The sequence below is a fragment of the Aspergillus undulatus genome (assembly GCF_047715775.1).
Source record: "Aspergillus undulatus strain CBS 261.88 unplaced genomic scaffold BDV17scaffold_29, whole genome shotgun sequence".
Lineage (NCBI taxonomy): Eukaryota > Fungi > Ascomycota > Eurotiomycetes > Eurotiales > Aspergillaceae > Aspergillus > Aspergillus undulatus.
The window spans coordinates 56016-73277 of record NW_027396633.1 but is presented as its reverse complement, the minus strand read 5'-3'; the positions used below and the strand labels follow the sequence as shown (position 1 = coordinate 73277).

The window sequence follows — 17262 nt, the reverse complement described above, 5'->3', positions numbered from 1 at the left end:
TAGCGTCCGAGCTTCAGTATTCCAAGGATCCCCCTAGTCTCCTGCAGCACACTCTGCACCCGCGGACTCCTCGGCCTCAAGGTTGAATCCTTCTCTCGGCTCCTGCCCATCCGGCCTCAGGCGTTCGTCGCTGGGTTCGCGTGCTTAAATCCAGGTTCGTCCCACTGGTATGCATTTCAATTCATTGACCAACCATTGACCACTCTCCTGTGCTACAGCCATCATGATATCCAAAAAGGACTCCAAGACTGCCGTCCCTATACAACCCGTCCCCGAGAAACGAGGCTACGAGTTCTTTGGCCCGTATGCTATGCTTCAATTTCCACAATTGGACTTCTTTCTGACTTCTACAGCTACGGCGCTTTCGCAATCACCTTCGGCCTCCCCGTTCTCCTTTTCGGCTTCACCTTCTTGTGCAACGATGTCTCCGGCTGTCCCGCACCGTCCCTCCTACACCCGTCCACCCTGACGCTTGATAAATTGAAGGAAGAAGTTGGCTGGCCTACAGGGGGCATCCCTGCGCTTTACGACACTGAGGTCCTCCTGTGGGTTCTGAGCTATTACCTCCTACAGCTGGTGTTGTACGTGGTGCTCCCAGGACAAGTGGCCGACGGCACTGAACTGGCTTGCGGTGGAAGGCTCCGGTATAAATTCAATGGTACATTTTGCCCAGCAACGGCTTGTCTACATTTGCTAATGCGGTTATAGCCTTCCCCACTGCTGTCCTCATTCTGTCCGGCTTGGCTGCTGGTACTTATCTGTATGGCGCCGAGTTTGTTGTATGGACATTCCTCTGGGACAATTATCCCCAGGTTATTACCGCAAACTTGATTATCTGCTCGGCACTAGCTATCTTCGTCTATGTGAACAGCTTCTCCGTTCCCGCACCCGGACAGCGCAACCCTGAACTCCGGCAGTTGGCCCCCGGCGGACACTCCGGCAACGTGCTCTACGATTTCTTCATCGGACGCGAACTGAACCCACGAGTGCGACTACCCATTCCGTTCGTCGACGAGGCATCCCGAACACTCGACCTCAAGGTCTGGAACGAGATGCGTCCCGGCCTGCTAGGCTGGATCATCCTCAACCTCTCCAACATCGCCCGTCAATACCGAACCTACGGCTACGTCACAGACTCGATCGTCCTCTCCACTTTATTCCAAGCCTTCTACGTTCTAGACGGCCTCTACATGGAACCCGCCCTCCTAACAACCATGGACGTAATCATGGACGGCTTCGGCTACATGCTCTCCTTCGGCGACCTCACCTGGGTCCCCTTCATGTACAACTTCCAAACGCGCTACCTCGCCATGTTCCCCTACGAGCTCGGCCTCAGCGGCATCGCAGTCGTCCTGGCCCCAACAGCAGTAGGCTACATGATTTTCCGCGGCGCAAACAACCAGAAGAACCGCTTCCGCACTGACCCCAACGACCCCCGCGTCAAGGACATCAAGTACATCCAGACCGCGCACGGGTCCAAGCTCATGACCTCGGGATGGTGGGGCATGGCCCGCCACATCAATTACCTAGGCGACTGGCTCATGTCGTGGTCTTACTCGCTGCCGACGGGGATCTCGGGGTTCGTTATCCTCAAGACGTTTAACCCGGCTACTGGGGAGTTGGAGAAGCAGGCTGTGCAGACGGCGGAGTCGCGTGGTGCCGCGCTAATCTTTACTTATTTTTTCCTTATCTACTTTGGTGTTCTTCTGATCCATCGCGAGCGCAGGGATGAGGAGAAGTGCAAGCGGAAGTATGGCAAGGATTGGGATCGGTATACTTCGCTTGTTCGCAGTCGCATTGTTCCGGGGATATACTAGGAGCGGGGTCTGGGACTATGATTGTTGGTCTTCGTCAAAAGTTTCTTTTTCTCTTTACGAGAGATCAAAATCTTTAATCTGGTTTCTTGCATGTTGGACGAACATACAATACAACCCATGATACGGAAAGGTTATGATGTATGCTCAGCCATATACTTGCTACCTCTTATTTAGACATAAACATTATATAGACATATCACGACAATAAATCGCTATCAACTGAGCGCTTCCAAGCTCCGTTTCTTTTCCTTCATCTTCCTCTCCGTTTTCATTTTCGTCTTCGCTTTCGACTCAGCGAGCCCCCGTGGACGACCCTGAGCATCACAAACTTCATTTCCATGCGCATCAACCAGCCCACCACCAAGATCCCACCCCCAATCCTCGTCGCCTTCGTTAGGTACCCAGTCCCCGAGGACTTCTCTCGCAGCCTGTATTGAATTACTCCTCGCCTTGACAACATTAGTAAAAGCACTGGAGTACTCAGACCCAGGCCGAATCCGCCCCTTCTTGAATTGGCGATACGTGAGTGCATTACCATTATCCGCATTTGTCACGCCTTTGTCCCGGGTCCCTTCATCTCCAGGGGCTGGAGTCTCAACACCCGCCCCCTTAGTTCCCGTTGGACCCCCTGGGTTTTCAGTTTCTCTAGTTTCAGCGGCGTAGGCTCCCTTCCAGACCTCGTGCATCCGTGCCCTGCTTAGCGCCGATGCACCACGCAACCCCGGAGCCGATGCTCGGTGACCTTGTTTCACGCCGTTGATGAGGCTCTCAAAGAGGCCCGTCTTTGAGCCGCGGAGGGTAGGAAGGTTTTTGGATCCGTTGTCAGTTGGCACCGTAGACGAGGCGTTTTCGTTCTGGAGATCCACCGTGGGAGCTCGGACCCAGATGGCTGAAATGGTGCCTGGTTTGGCCTTCTTGAGTTGAGTTGCTATAGATGGCGTTGAGTTCTCTCCTGAATTTGGGACTGGATCGCTGGCTTTAGGTTTTCGGTAGGGCCAAAGCGACGCGAGTTGGGTGTTTGGGATTGAGAGGACTTTGATTGGGCGGAATTCGTAGCGATATCGATCCCGAGTTTTTTCGTCGCTGCCAGGGTTACTACTCGAAGTACTGTTATTGTCGCTGTTGTCGCCTTCACCCGAAACCAACCATCTCCTCCCATGGAGGCCCTTCATCCTCCCCTCAACCCCAAAACACCTCTCCACGCCAACAGCGCTAATCTCCTCCTCGGGCATAACAAGCCCTTTGATATAGGCATTCTCCGTTGCAGCAACAAACAAGCTCGTTTCATGGTTGAGCAACGAGCTAACCTGCCTCAGGGCAATCTTATCCGAGCACGATTTGCTTTTCGTGGACTCGGCGTCTGCGCGGGCTGGTTTGCGGCGGACAATTCCTAGTTTTGAGAAGTGCCCGCGGCCGGAGAGAAGGGTCTGTTGCTCCGCGATGGCAGGTTCATCTGGAATAGCCCATGGTGTCGGGTCGTCTTGCTCTGCCATGAGGAGTTCCATGCTCGCGTCGCCGCAGGGCGCACAGGTGCAGTACATGTAGATGCTGACGTCAGGTTGGATTTCCAGAGGGGGTGTGATAGAGTCTGCGGATTTGTCGAGTCTCTGACGGCGTTGAATATAAGGTGAAGGTGACGAGACAGGTTCATTACTATCTTCACCCCCGTCTTGGCTGGCATCCGAAGATGACTCCTTCTCCCGCTCAAAGAAGGCAGGGCACTCAGTGAGGAGCCAGAAGTTGAACGCGCGCATGGCAAGGACTTCAGCATGGCAATCGTGAAGCACGAGCCCCTTGCAGTTGGGGATTTGGCTTGCCGGTAGGCATTTCGCGCCGGTCCTGGAGCTGTTAGCTAACAAAAAGCGCTGGTGTAAGGGGGCACGTACGTGACAGCGACGCAAGTCAGTGTCTCTGAGGGTGTATCCTCGCCTTAGTCGTAGATGTCAGTTGGCGATGTTCGCTCAAGGATGGATTTCCAAGTGAGAGGCAACATCGCCCTCTTGAGGAGTCAGGCACAAAGCCAACTTTGATCCTCAGAGCCAAACAGGATGATTAAAGAACAAGCTTACCCACCTTTAACAAGTACAATCCCCGTCATGGGGATCCATTCCGCCGTCCCATCATCGCGAATGATCGGCTTGCTGCGCTTCGGCAGACCATCAAAGTGTGCATGGACTAGGGCAGCAATACGTGATGGTAGAGATTCTGTATTAGTATCCGGTCCTGAAGTTCCCATCGCCGGCGATCAGTTTTCAAAAGTGCAAGTAGAAAATGGTTTCTGGGAACTGATTGGCGACAGTTTTGTGTTTTATGCACAGTGCATTACTATTAATGAGTCAGAGGATTATGCACAGAGCGACAGTGCATAATGGGCGGGCGCCCATTGGCATCCATATGGCGTCCATACAGTATGATCGTGTCACTTCGATCATCAACAGCTTGTGCATCACAATATTCAGAATTGTCACTTCGTGGTGTTCTCAGGGCTGACTGAAACCAACATGCTTGTTCTCGCCATAGGGTTTGGTTAGGGCTATGAGACGGGTAACCCCTACGAGCCGGAAAGGTGTTCAAGGAAACGTCGTTGGGAATCCTTCCCCTGCCCGGTGTGAGAGTTGCGACTGTTACCGCAGACCGTTGACCAGGGTAGACGGCAGACTCTGTGTGCGATGGGCTTAAGTATCGGTATTGTGGATGCAGCTGTGCTTGTTTCATTTTTCAGTAAGTACAATACCTGTCGCACCTTCCTTGCACGAGGCGGAATTACAGGACTACTGAGGAGGAACAACTGGTGCTCTGGTTTTTATAGGAAGGAGCAATCGGTGTCGGTCGCTCTTTCCTTTCGGTGAAGATTGATGATATCTGAGAAGGCACGATGGAGCGCTGCCTTCCTGATTGGGCGTACTAGACGGTTCTTCATGAACGACAAATGAGTAGAAATAGAGTGTTGGACAGTAAACATGGGCCGTAGCATCCTAGCGGATGTCCTATAGTCGTGGCAATTTCAATCAGGCATGGGTATACTTTCCAACCTCTTCTTCCCGCCCTGACGATCCGGGACAACAACTTGTAACCCTGGTCGCCCACAGAAGCCATCATGTGTAGCGATTCGCTGAATAGTCTGCTTTAAGCCCATTCCCTTCACATCAATAGTATAGACAGTGTCTTGAAAACTTTGCCCGGGTATCTCTCCTCGTCGAGGATTGAACCAAGGCAAACCAACCAGGTTGTTGCCGACTGTGTGAACTATAGTGTAAAGCTTCTCAAACCGCCGCGTAGTCCAGAGCCACGATAGAGTGTAGGTGTCGTAGGCCACGCGCACAAAAGGATTCAGGTATATGCCAGTCTCCACTGACTCGGCGTCGGTAGACTCATGCCGCGGTTTCTGGATATCTGCGTGGATCAGGCAGCACTCAGACGCATCCCAGAATAGATCCCCGTCTTTCAGGGCGCGGAAGCGAGCTGAGAGACTTCCTCCCGCTATCTCAGGTAGTGTTTCCGCTCCCGCTTCGGTGTGCTTCTGAAAGAACTGCGCATCGAATGCAACCATGCCTCCCCAACAACTACGGACCGGTACCGCGTCGTTCCCAGAGCGAACGTCTTTCCGACTTTGGGCATTACCAGAGCTTGAGAACCAAGGGTAAAACGGCAAACCCATACTGTAGCCTTCCAAATCGCGCGTCGCGTAAGTATCATAGAACTTGAAAGGGTTGATAAAGTCGACAGCGCAAGCAGCTCGATATTGCGGTACCCCGTGATCATCGACATTGGTCGAGAACAACAGCTGTAATGCGTCGACTGGGTCGAAAGCCACATCATTCAAGTATAGAATCTTGTCAAACCGCATCGGAGAGCTATCCAGTGGCTGAAGCGCACGATTGCGAGTCTCAGCCAAGTACGCGATACGTTTGACACGCTCATCGCCTCCTGGAACAGTGATTTTTGGAATACCATCCAGATTCAGATGCTCATAGATGATAGTCTTGTTGCATGGGACCTGAGTCTCGAGTTCTGCCAATGCTGATTTTCCCTCATCCCCGCTGTCATTCTCATAGACGCTTAGAAAAGCATTGGCTTCTCCAAGCAGATTGATGAGTTGAAGAACGCTGGTCGCCCAGTGCCCCCGTGCGAGCTCTCCGCTGGGGTCATACAAGCTAGCGGCAATAAAGACCTTCTCATTGCGTGAGTTCCCTCGGCCGGCGTGGTTCGACTTTAGAACCTGGCCGTAGAGCGATGCGTAATGGGGCGGAAGTCGCGTATATGAGGGGAAGAGGAAAGAAGTGAAAGTCACAAGAAGAAAGGCGACGGACAAGACGACGAAGATGTAGTAGCACAGACGGAAGAAATGGCGTCTATAGTAGCGAACTTGTGCTAGGCCTGGGACCAAGGGCTGGTAATGTATGCCATCACGGTGGCCGATGGACAGGAGACGTTGTTGAAGGGAATATATTTGCTGTAAAGCCCACTCAAGCAGGGACTGTCTCTGTGATTGAGTCTCGACCTCGTACAAGTCATGGAAGTCTTGTGATTCCGCCGAGAGACTGTCTGGTAGAAGATGGGCAGACATAGCACGGAGGAGAGCCCATCAGTCCATCTGCAATGTCGTCTGTCCTACTGTTGAAGTTGGGTTGCGTTCTCGTGCTGATGGTGGGCAAGAATCTTGAGGGGTAAGGCTCGTTGGGCCTAGAGGGACGATCTTGGCTGCATTTAGCAGGGCGATCATTGCCTTCCCAAGTACATGCCCCTGTCAGGTTATAGTATACCGACAGAGCCCCAGCTACCCAGTAGTTGGTTAGTTAGTGCCTTATCAGTGGCTTTGGTGCCAGATGGATACTCAACGCTCCGGGGACTACGGAGAGACTGACATAGATTTCGGATGAAATACAAAACATACAAAACTACCGGTGTGGGTGTGGTGTGAATGGGAAGGAAACGCAGTCATTCTCTGAGTGAGCACCTATTCGATCTACTCTATCTCTATCGGGCTCTTTATTTCGTAGAAACGATGATCCCCTCTCCACTTCCCTGAGGCTGATGGAACGAAAGATCAGTCAAGCCAACCGAGTTGAGCAGCTCGCGCCATTGCTGCTCGGTCCGCTCAAGACCACCAACTTGAATCATCATCATAACGGAGAGGCATGCAGCCTCATAGCTGCAGCCCCTGTCAGGGATTATGTGCTCATTGATAATCAACCGTGAATATCCAGGCTCCATGGCGGCAGCAATATTAGCCAGAATATCGCGAGCCTGCTCATCAGCCCAGTCATGCAGAATCCAGTGCATATAGTAAACTCGTGCCCCTTTCACTGGCTGCGGCTTGAAAACGTCATGCGCCATTACCTCAATTGCAGGCTCCCCCATATTTGGTGTTGTCGGTACACTCGAGATGACATGTGGCAGGTCTTGTAGGATTCGACGACCCATCACATCGGGAAATCTACGGTTGAATGCGTGAAGATATTGCCCCTGGCCACCTCCAACGTCAACGAAAAGAATTTCATTCCCGGCATCAGGCTGACTCTTGCGAAATCCATTAAGGATGACGCCTTCGACGTCGAACCAATCTACCCAATTTTGGCGTGCCTTCTGTTGACTTGCAGTCATCCCTTGCTGAAAGTCTTTCGCCCTGGACGGATTCTCACCAAGCCATTCGAAAAAGCTGAGCTGAGTGCCTCTTGATAGTTGGAAAGGGGTATCTCTCACAGAGGGCGGGAACTGATTGCCGTTTTGATGAAAGTACTCCGACGCGTACACGCTGCAACGCATACTGAGATCAAAGCTGCATGATGTGATTAGGATAGGGTTTCGTGACTTACGTTTAGGCGGGGGGAGGGGGTGGGGGGTAAATGAACCTTACCACGATCTTGTCCCCGCCTCTATAGCCGGATCTGCCATTATATGGGTAAGCGCCGAAGGCTTGTATGTCTGCACATCCGCCTCAACAATATATCCTTTGGAGGCAAGAAGCCTCAAAATCTGGCCTAGCAGCTGATTAGCTCGCGACGCCCCACTCTCTCACGGTGACTGAAGTTAACATACCGACAACGGTTGGACTTGCACCTGACTTCTCTGCGATGTCATGGACGCGAACTCCCTCATCTTTGTGGTTACAGATCGTTTGAAAAGCGCCAAGTTGAATACCCATGCGCAGAGCCATGATTAGCGCCATATCCTTGCGGCAAGATGGTTAGTACAGCTCTCTTTCTGGTATCAATTCACGGGCACCCCTTAACTTACAAAAGCCACCTTTTGAGTAACAATTTCAGCGGGATGCTCGAGAGCTTGGACAAGGTCTCGTGCAGCCTTTAGAGCTTGCGTCCGAGTAGCATCATCTAAAGGGTCCTTGGAGAACTGTATCGCTGTCGCGAGAGCTGTAATATCATCGGCTAGAGGCATGCTGGGCTTAGCAATCTAAGGAATGAAGTAAACAGTTCGAAAAGTGGCATACGTGGAAGAAGTGAAAGACTGCCGCGCAAGATACCATATTTAACCTTTCTTAGCTGACGTTGCATGCATCTCAAAGCTCAATGAATGAGGAAGGCGCTAATGTACGAGTCAAAAAGAATGGTGACGGTGCAGGCTGGAATGTGAGGCAATAAATGCACATACGGCCTGAGGGATATGTCAGGTTATTGAACCTTATGCAGTGTTCGCGGCCCGATCAATGCTATAACATCCAGTCGTACAGGATCATGGCAATTCAGGAAGAATCAGCACAACATTGGAACGGATGGGTGGCTCCTGCTGTGGTGATCTGTCACAGCAGTCATTTATGAACGGTAGTAGGTAGTGCTGTTCATCATCTCCTATCCGGGCCACCGTCTTATCAGCAGCGCGTTGGGGTCAAAGGACGGAGAAGTAGATCCGTGGTCTGGAACTCGGCGCTACTCAGTTGGTATTCTAATGCCACGACTAATCTTTCACTCCATCGCGTACCACTGCGTTGGGACGCCAATGATCAGACAGCGGAAGCGCCAGGGCTCACGACGAGCCTTAGGAGATCAGAGAAATTGTTAATTAGAAAACGCATCAATTAATGTTCACTGGTTATGGAGGCAGCTCTAGGGTTTGAGAATGGCGCGCGGCTATTCGCACTTGGCGCCGGACATGGTTCAGAGGCCTTGCGGATCGAGGTCGAGGAGCAGTATTTAAGGATTTGATCTCATGCTCGAAGACAAGTTTCCAATTCACAATTCATCCCTTTTCGTTGACCGTGGTCGATCAACATCCTCAGACTCTAATTGTCAAGCCCAACTGCGACGGTTTTGCCATAGCTCCTGTTGAGGTTGGTCGCAGTCATATCAGACCCTAAGGTTGAGGCCGGGGCCGAAGTGCCAGGCTGGCGCAATCATGTCAAGAACAATCCATTTGGGAGGCGGGAATATCAGGAACTGGATTTGGCGGACGTTCGAACCACAACAAATCTTCTTTCGCACATCCTGATCGCCAAGATTGAGGACGAGGAGCGTCTCATCGCCATCATGCGAAGCACCCCTGTCGTTCATGGTGGTCCCAACTGGAGATGTTGTACCTGGGTCGCAGGAGTGCTGGCAGCAATTACCCAAGACAGCAAAGCCGTGGGAAACTCCGAGCTCAACTGGCAGAAGACCGAAACCACTGCGAGGCAACATACCGCCGCGAAAACCTCAGCCGGTCGCCTCGAGGACGTCGAACTGCTCAGGGGGCCGAGATCGACTTATGACTTGCTTTCGAACAAGGAGATTGTGCCTTGAAAGCCGTGCAGCTCCCTGAAAAAAAGGGAAGATAATATCGTACATGGTTCTGCTTTGCCTTCCAACTTCAATGTCTTCGATAGCTGCTGATGGGCTGATTCAAACTTGGATTTTCTGGAAAGAGCGAAGGCATTTTGAGAATTGGCATTTCCACCGGTTTTAAATTGAGGATTTTCAGAATTCTCCCCACCATCTGTGTCTTACCTTATCCATCTCGAGTTCCGCAGGGAATGGATCAAGAAACTTAGAGAGCTGGTCTCGCCACCCGGTCCTCATCAGATTGCCCAGCCAGGCGGACGTATACTCCCAGTAATGAGGATACCACCCAGAAAATTCCCAGTCGATGATGTTCACAACCTTTCCATCCCGGATGAGGATGTTGAAGGGATTAAGGTCGCCATGAGTAAACACTGGTGGCGGCCACGGCCCGTCTTGTTTGGCAACCCCATTCCCTTGATCTCCTCCCATTCTTCTTCATTACCGGGATTTGAATCTTGCGATGGTCGAAGCCGTCTCTAAGCCAGAGATAAAAATTTCTGTATGGACTTGAAGGGGCCGAAGCGCGGACGCGAACTTGGGATACGCGAGTCGCGCAGGGACCCATTAACACAGCTGCTGAGACAATTGCCTTCTGGGGGTTTCAAGGTTCGCAATTCTTACATCATTCGTCGGAGCTCATGAACTATTCCCTGGCGAGACTGTTCGTCCAAATTTCGCCAAGCGCTTGGGACCTCCTCGCCCTGTATCCTTTCCACAACGATATACGCGCGACCCCTGAAAAGGAACGAGCAGTAGAGCTTCGGGACAGGAATCGAAGTGTTCTCCTTGACAAAGCGCATGATGTTGGCTTCAGTCAAATGGACCCAGAAAGCCGACTTGACGATCATTTTCGCGATATACGAATACAGGAGCCGCAGCGTGAGTAGAACTTGGCTGTGGTCTTCAGGGCCAGCGGTGTCAAACAACGATTGATGGGAGTGTTGTTGATCGCCAGACCTTCAGTCCCTTCATGTTGAGTTGCCTTCCCATGGGGTGGCGGGACATAGGTCGTCATTGCTGGTGTTGAGGACTCTGGTGGTCTGCGATGCTCATTGTCGATGTGAACCTCGTGATACGATGCTGCATAACTTTACGCTGGTATTTATACTGTATTAGTAATAATGCGGCCACAGTGGCCGGGTACTGCCTCAGGCAAATACCGCCTTAGGGTACGGCTAGCCCAAACAGGCTAGGCTCTAAGCGAAGCACCCACAACCAACCGAGCGGCGTGTCGATTGTGCGATGAATTTTGAAGACTGACCTGACCGACTCAACGACGACGACCGACGACCCATCCCTCACCTCGCCCTTCAATCTCCCCGTATACCTTCATCTCGAGGTCACAAGTCGCCAAAATGGGTGGTGTCACCGTTCGCGATGTGGACGTAAGTTGTCACTTCACCTGTTCTTGCACCTTTCCTGGCAACGGATTGCATCGAGATGAAAGAGGGGGAACGCATTCAATCGAACGATCACAACAGCACAATACCCGATGAGAGGCGCGGAGGAGGTCACATATGACGGATGGAAATCTTCTCAGACGACAACTGGGCGACATCTGGTGGTTTTTGTGAGCCGGTATCGAAGGACTTTTGGTCGGCTTGCGATTCGATCTGCGACCGCAACTGCGAACATAACACTATCGAAATCGAGAACGAAATGGAAGATACAGAATGCAGCCGTTGCCAGGGCCGGAATTTTGGAACCATCAGAGGGGTCGAATGTGTGCTGATTTTCATCTCGTACAGGCGCAAAAGTTCATCACTGCCTACGCTGCTTTCCTGAAGCGTCAGGGAAAGCTCCCCATCCCTGGTTTGTCGCCCTTAGGCAAATACTCGACAACTCTAGCAGAAAACTGACTTCCCTAGGTTGGGTTGACACCGTCAAGACCTCCGCCTCCAACGAGCTCCCTCCCCAGGACGCCGACTGGTACTACGTCCGCGCTGCCGCCGTCGCCCGTCACATCTACCTCCGCAAGACCGTCGGTGTTGGCCGTCTCAGCAAGGTCCACGGCTCTACCAAGAACCGTGGTGCCCGCCCCGCCCACCACGTCAACGCCTCCCGCGGTGTTGAGCGCAAGGTCCTCCAGTCCCTTGAGAAGATCGGTGTCCTCGAGCAGGACGAGGACAAGGGTGGCCGCCGCATCACCCAGTCCGGTCAGCGTGATCTTGACCGTATCGCCAAGACGACTGTTGACGAGGAGGAGGATGACGAGTAAATTAGTGTCGGATTCTAAACTAATGAAAAAGTCCTGACGTTTTACTTCTTTCCTCCACCTTTTTCCACTTGACCTCCCATCCTACCTCTATATCCACGACTTGAGACCAGGGTGAAATGAATGGGCTTGGCTTGGCTTAGCACAGCACTGAGCAGGCTCTACGGCACAGGCACGGCGAACGGAGCGGGTTGATGCAGGGATTGAGAGGAATGAACTGAATTCTACTTTTCTTGTGTTTCATATTCCCATGTTCAATTGAGGGCATATCCATCATGCGTACCGCGCCGCACTTGGCCTCGTCCTGCTTGGGTCAAATAGACATGCGTAACGAGCTATTTACAGTAACCGTCCGTTCATCCGTAAACTCCTCCGTACCACTTGTTGAGATCTAAGATATCCAATCCAACCCCGCACTATCAGTACTATCTTATTTCTTTCCAGACTGCGCCGACGGGTCCTAGATTCCTCGTTAGCCAAGCTGCACCAAGCTCCATCACCTTCCCATCCTCCTCATCTTCCGCCCTCTTGCAGCCTCTACCACCTCAAATAGAGATAGATCATCGGAACAACTCACAAGATAAACTTGATAAAACCGCATCTTCCCCCCCTCCCCAAACACCACTCGTCCAGCCCACTCAACCTCCGTCTCGGTTCCTGTCTCAACATCCTTCCTCAGCACATACTTGACCGTCCCGTAAAGCATGAGCTCGTCGTCCCCACCAAAGAAAATTTTCGTAGGCGTGTGTTTTCGTGAGGCGACGTGCGTCCAGAGGCCGTGGCGGAGAGGGCGGATTTCTGATGATAACCGTTAATACTCTTATTCACTTGGTGCTAAGTAGATAGGTGGAGGAGGGAGAGGTAAGAGAAGAGCGAGGGGATAATACCGTCCTTCCCCGTCGCTGTTTTCGGTCCCATGATCAACGTTGCATCTGGCGTGAAGGAATCGACGTAGGCGTCGTGCTCGGACTCGGTATCGCTAATCTTGTAGAAGGATTCCATGAAGGAGATCATTGCGAAGGCGTTTGGTGGGGAGAGGGAGGGGTTGGAGGAGATGTTGTACGCCATTTTGACTGAGTATGTTGGTGACTTTTTCTTTCGTTTTTTTCTCTCTTTCTGGGATTAGCAATTAGGATAGGAATAAGGTATTCGAATGAGCTGATGCTGTGATGTCAGTAGATAATGGAGCCCTGGTGTCGGGCCGATGGATGGGGAACTATCCGATCTATCGGATGAGGCGGGTGGCATGGATCTTCTCCCAACGTCGAACGTCGAGCAGTTAGGGCTTTGAGAACTTTCATGTGAAGCTATTCCGAGCTAAATTGTCATGCCGAACTCTGCCCCATGGCTTTGGTGCCTACAATACCAGCTCTAGGTTCGACTTCGACGGACAATGAACGCTCCGTATACTTTGATTTACAGTATCTATGCCCAACTTAGGTTCTGGTCTAGCGATTTGAACCCTTCTGGGACTACCTTACAATTCCAAAATGCCGTTTCCGTATGTCAATGGGTCATAGCGGAATGATTACATATTTCTGATTCTCGTTAAGGTCGTCTAACTCGCCGGGGACAATTTATACGCTCTACCGTTTATGTGATCAACAAGCTCTATATGTCTATAGGATAGTACCGACATCTCGTGAAGATGCCCTCGAGATGTCCTATTTCTGTTATTGTAGAGCCGAGGAGCTACCAGCGAGGAGTTTGTTGAGTGTCCTGTGAGGCGGGGATAAAGGCTGGAAAGATATACCTCGGCGCAGACCGGGTAATCTATCTCGCATTGGAAGCAAACGAGATAAGCGAAGCTGCAGATCTTATACCCTACTTAGCGGGTAAACAATATTTGGCGTATTCTCAAAGGCTTGTAAGGCCCTATCGTTGGAATTGGGGTTGAAGTTGAAGCAAAGCTCCCCGGTAGGCTTCGGCATGGCAGCCCAGTGACATGGCGAGATCTGAAGAAGCGGTTCGACTTGTAGGGTCTGCTGTACAACTCAAAAATCCAGATTAGACAGGTTTGTTCCAGTACCTACCTAGGTTCAATGTGGTCATTTCTAAGTGGGAGAGGTGTTTGCTGCGATCACTCCAGCTACAGAAATATACTCTGCATGCCCAGGTGGAAGAGCACTCCACCTCCTCCAACATCAAAAGCCTCAGCGATGCTCTCCAAGACTCCAACTCGCTCTTACGGCTCTACCCCTCTGTAGATTAGCATTGAACAACGAAGCAGCCGGCACTAATTGGTCAGTGCAGCATGACACGCAGACGACCTAAGTACCTAGCAAGGTACCGAGCAGATCATGGGCTAGGCCTACTCTGTATTTCGGAGGACCAAAGGAGTAAGCCGGAATCCCAACCCCAGAGAAGCAATGCTATAGACCTAGGGTGGAAGGTCGATCCGGGTCGAAGACAGTTTGGAGTATAAACTGTAAAGCGGGCATCCATGATCCGAGGGCTGTCAATGCGTGCCCCGCCCCCACGCATACCTGCCTATGGACTATGCATTTTGAATATGGGCACCGTAATAGCATGTTTGCTTCTCGCTTCTATTCAGTTCTAGAACGGTTCGACGGCAGGGACCAAAGAGAAACATGAGCGAGATAAAGGCCACCAATAGACGAAGCAGCGCCATCGGCGGAATGGGCAGAGGGAGGTCGGAGGATGGAGGATGCTGGGCAGAGTCAGACTGCCGTGATCCGAGTTTACCCCGCCACAACTCCGTTGTCGCTCTGATCAGCGTAGCATGGAAGCGAATTTGCAGACGAGGGGTAAATAATCTCATAGAGACGCAAGTGGAATCAGCGGTGCATGATTGGCCTGGCCAAATGGGAATAGGCTTCCGGTGTCTGAATTCAGCGACAGAATACGACCAAACCCACAACCGGTTCCTTGCCATTCAAAGACATCCACGTCAGGATTCGAATCAACGTGAGGCAAGAAGCAAGGCTGGGTATTATTGAGTAGAGTGAGTCTGTTGACGAGGTCTCATCGATGATCCTTGGGCAGAACCCCACGTGCGGGCACAGCGGGAGGATGTCGCATACCAAGAAACGCTGCCTGCAACACCAACCGCTGCCCACTTCCAAGATCCAGCCCACGGGGGCCACGCTCGGCCCTGATATGTTCGTCACTTCGCTGCAGAATGGAACCCAGTGGGACGTTTTATACTGCCAAACTTCAACGACATCATCAAGGACAGGGCGCGATGCTCCGAGTCCTCCCGCAGGTCTAGTGGCCTTAAGGAGTGCTGGCCAATCGACCGGGCCACGAGCTGCATAATTACCCTCCATATCTCGCTGATAAGGCGTCTATAAATAATATGCGTTGCGAATAATTAACGCAGCTGACATGACTGCATTCCAGCGATCCTGACGATTATTGACTGCTGCCAGCAGTAGTGCCAGTCAGTGCGAGTGCCTGCGCCTGCAACCACCACCAGCTGCTCTCCTTTACTCTTGCTTCTTCCTCCCCCTTCCCTTCCCCCTCCTTCTCCCTCTCCCTCCTTATAATTATAAACCAGTCAAACAACTCTCCTCAGTCAGTCCAAGAGCCCAAGTACTGCCAGATCGTTGTTCGTTGCTACACTCACCACACTCGCCTCTCCACGCGTCTTATCTCCCAGCCTAGATAGCGCGCCGCATCGCATCTGCCCTAAGAGACCACCAGCCAGTCTATACTCCGGGCTTCTGCATCTGCAAGTCTCAGCCTGCTGCCATTCATACCATTTGCTACCGTAAGTTATAATTTTTCCAGAACTTCTTTAACCCTTCCCTTTCACCCTGCTGTTTCTTTGTATTCGCCCCTAAGCACACATTAGTCATCTCCTTTGTGCGCCGTCGCCTCCTGCTTACTGGCCCCTGTGACTCAGGCGATAAACTAACAGTTGAGCCACCTGCAGTCTTCCTGGCCAGCTTGTTCCTCTCAACATCATGGCTACCCAAACCTGCGCATCTAGCATCGCTATGGCCTTTGCCGGCAAGACGGCCTCTGTCGACATCCCCAAACCGCGTTTCGGTCACCCTTCCGGTACCCTCGCTCCTCGCGCTGGACGCCCTGCCATGCTGCCTACTCCTCCGAACTCCATCTCCCCTAATCTCCCTCCTCACGGCTTCAAGGCTCGCGACGCTGGTCATGCCCTGTCGCCCCCTCTCGGCTCATCGCACGTCGACTCCGACATCGACCTCGCCGACGCCGCGGACCACGCCAACTCCGACCAGCGCGATGCGACCGCTCATAGTTTGGAGACCGCTGGGGCGATCACGCCGGGTATGCTGGCCAAGCACCATCTCCCTGAGATTATGCTGCAGCATGGCCCTCTCGCTATTCGCCATGTGATGGGCTACCTGACCACCTCCGTTCCTGGTTTCTCTGGGATCCCCCCTGCCAAGGCCAGGCGACTAGTCGTCGCCGCGCTGGAAGGACGAGGAGGCGACGATAAGGGAAGCGGGTCGGATATTATCTATGAAAAGGTTGGATGGGGTCGCTGGGACGCGCGACGTCGCGGCGAGCCGTCGCGAGATTCGCACCAGCACGAAATGTCCCCCCCTTCTAGTCTCTCCGATGCCTTCCAGCGAGGCATGCAGATTCCGAGAAGGGATAGCTTGCATCCTTATGGCTCCAGCGTTACCGGCGAGTCGGCTGTTTTCTCGTTCACGGAAACGGGGTTCGGCGGACGCGAAGACATGCTGGAGCATGAAGCGGACAAGATGTCTCTTGACGGGATGGACCGCGATTACTGCTCTTCATCACCTGCTCCTGACGACGAGATCCAGGATGGAGACTGGGACGAGGAAGACGTCACGGACGAGGAGGACTGGGCGCAGATAGGTGCGGCCGAACTGCGCGCACGATCCATGAACGGAGGGGGTGGTTTCGTCAACGGAAGGCACCCTCCACACCTCCACGGCGGAGGGCCCGCTTCGTCTTCGCTGGCGAAATCAGCGCCGCGTGGAGTTCCCATTCAACAACTTGGGTTTTCGCTGCCCAACAGCCAGGAGCGCGCTGCTGTTGAGGCACTTCTACGACTTGGTTCTATGTAATACTATTCATCATGGCGGGCGTTCCGGAAGCAGGTATTCGTCTATTTGCGATCATTGCTTTTTTCATTCATGGCTGGGCCATTCTTCAACATATATTTCACGATTATACGACACTTAATCTTCAAAGACTGCTCTAGGTCGTCGCCGGAGACTACTTCTCTCGACCGGCTCGAGGCTGTGGAAGCACTTGCATTGGGATTGGAACTTGGTTTGGTTGGTTTGGAATCGGCGTTATTTTTCTTCTTTTCTTGACATGGCATGGCACCAACCAATATTTCGTTTGTGACGAGTTGGCCTTGAGCACAGGATATGCACAGGCCGACGCCGTTCCTTGAAGTTCATTTCGTTTCATATACCACGGGGCATGCAGTAGCCCCGTCATCGATCTATAAATATACTGCTTCGCCACTCTGTGCTCT

The 17262-nt window shown here is 52.3% G+C and overlaps 8 protein-coding genes across 8 annotated transcripts; 3 read left to right on the top strand and 5 right to left on the bottom strand.

Moving 5' to 3' along the window:
• The first annotated feature begins 52 nt into the window (after positions 1–52).
• On the top strand, positions 53–2070 carry erg24B (c-14 sterol reductase). Its single transcript, XM_073758133.1, has 4 exons — positions 53–154; positions 219–303; positions 354–658; positions 709–2070. Exons 2-4 carry the CDS (start codon positions 224–226, stop codon positions 1815–1817), a joined length of 1494 nt encoding a protein of 497 aa, XP_073614806.1. The 5' UTR covers positions 53–154; positions 219–223; the 3' UTR covers positions 1818–2070.
• Positions 2071–2085: 15 nt separating this feature from the next.
• Positions 2086–4053, bottom strand: BDV17DRAFT_282216 (tRNA-specific adenosine deaminase; the record flags this gene model as incomplete). Its single annotated transcript, XM_073760165.1, has 6 exons — positions 2086–2100; positions 2147–2323; positions 2495–2924; positions 2964–3656; positions 3704–3746; positions 3891–4053. 6 exons carry the CDS (start codon positions 4051–4053, stop codon positions 2086–2088), a joined length of 1521 nt encoding a protein of 506 aa, XP_073614805.1.
• Positions 4054–4613: 560 nt separating this feature from the next.
• On the bottom strand, positions 4614–6450 carry BDV17DRAFT_265083 (glycosyltransferase family 69 protein). Its single transcript, XM_073758132.1, has one exon. It carries the CDS (start codon positions 6382–6384, stop codon positions 4822–4824), a length of 1563 nt encoding a protein of 520 aa, XP_073614804.1. The 5' UTR covers positions 6385–6450; the 3' UTR covers positions 4614–4821.
• A 356-nt stretch (positions 6451–6806) lies between these two features.
• On the bottom strand, positions 6807–8213 carry BDV17DRAFT_291989 (sterigmatocystin 8-O-methyltransferase precursor; the record flags this gene model as incomplete). The annotated part of the gene is made up of 4 exons (XM_073762261.1): positions 6807–7596; positions 7675–7798; positions 7857–7989; positions 8055–8213. 4 exons carry the CDS (start codon positions 8211–8213, stop codon positions 6807–6809), a joined length of 1206 nt encoding a protein of 401 aa, XP_073614803.1.
• A 1373-nt stretch (positions 8214–9586) lies between these two features.
• Positions 9587–10230, bottom strand: BDV17DRAFT_103675 (uncharacterized protein). Its single transcript, XM_073753721.1, has 2 exons — positions 10211–10230; positions 9587–10095 (listed from the first exon to the last, which is right to left on the bottom strand). The coding sequence occupies exon 2, from the start codon at positions 10016–10018 to the stop codon at positions 9725–9727; it is 294 nt and encodes a 97-aa protein (XP_073614802.1). The 5' UTR covers positions 10019–10095; positions 10211–10230; the 3' UTR covers positions 9587–9724.
• A 628-nt stretch (positions 10231–10858) lies between these two features.
• Positions 10859–12157, top strand: BDV17DRAFT_265077 (40S ribosomal eS19 domain-containing protein). Its single transcript, XM_073758131.1, has 3 exons — positions 10859–10974; positions 11338–11401; positions 11458–12157. The coding sequence occupies exons 1-3, from the start codon at positions 10945–10947 to the stop codon at positions 11805–11807; spliced, it is 444 nt and encodes a 147-aa protein (XP_073614801.1). The 5' UTR covers positions 10859–10944; the 3' UTR covers positions 11808–12157.
• Positions 12158–12949, bottom strand: BDV17DRAFT_265075 (uncharacterized protein). The gene is made up of 3 exons (XM_073758130.1): positions 12692–12949; positions 12382–12602; positions 12158–12264 (listed from the first exon to the last, which is right to left on the bottom strand). Exons 1-3 carry the CDS (start codon positions 12870–12872, stop codon positions 12235–12237), a joined length of 432 nt encoding a protein of 143 aa, XP_073614800.1. The 5' UTR covers positions 12873–12949; the 3' UTR covers positions 12158–12234.
• Positions 12950–15372: 2423 nt separating this feature from the next.
• On the top strand, positions 15373–16919 carry BDV17DRAFT_103631 (uncharacterized protein). Its single transcript, XM_073753720.1, has 2 exons — positions 15373–15537; positions 15622–16919. The coding sequence occupies exon 2, from the start codon at positions 15734–15736 to the stop codon at positions 16841–16843; it is 1110 nt and encodes a 369-aa protein (XP_073614799.1). The 5' UTR covers positions 15373–15537; positions 15622–15733; the 3' UTR covers positions 16844–16919.
• Positions 16920–17262: the final 343 nt, after the last annotated feature.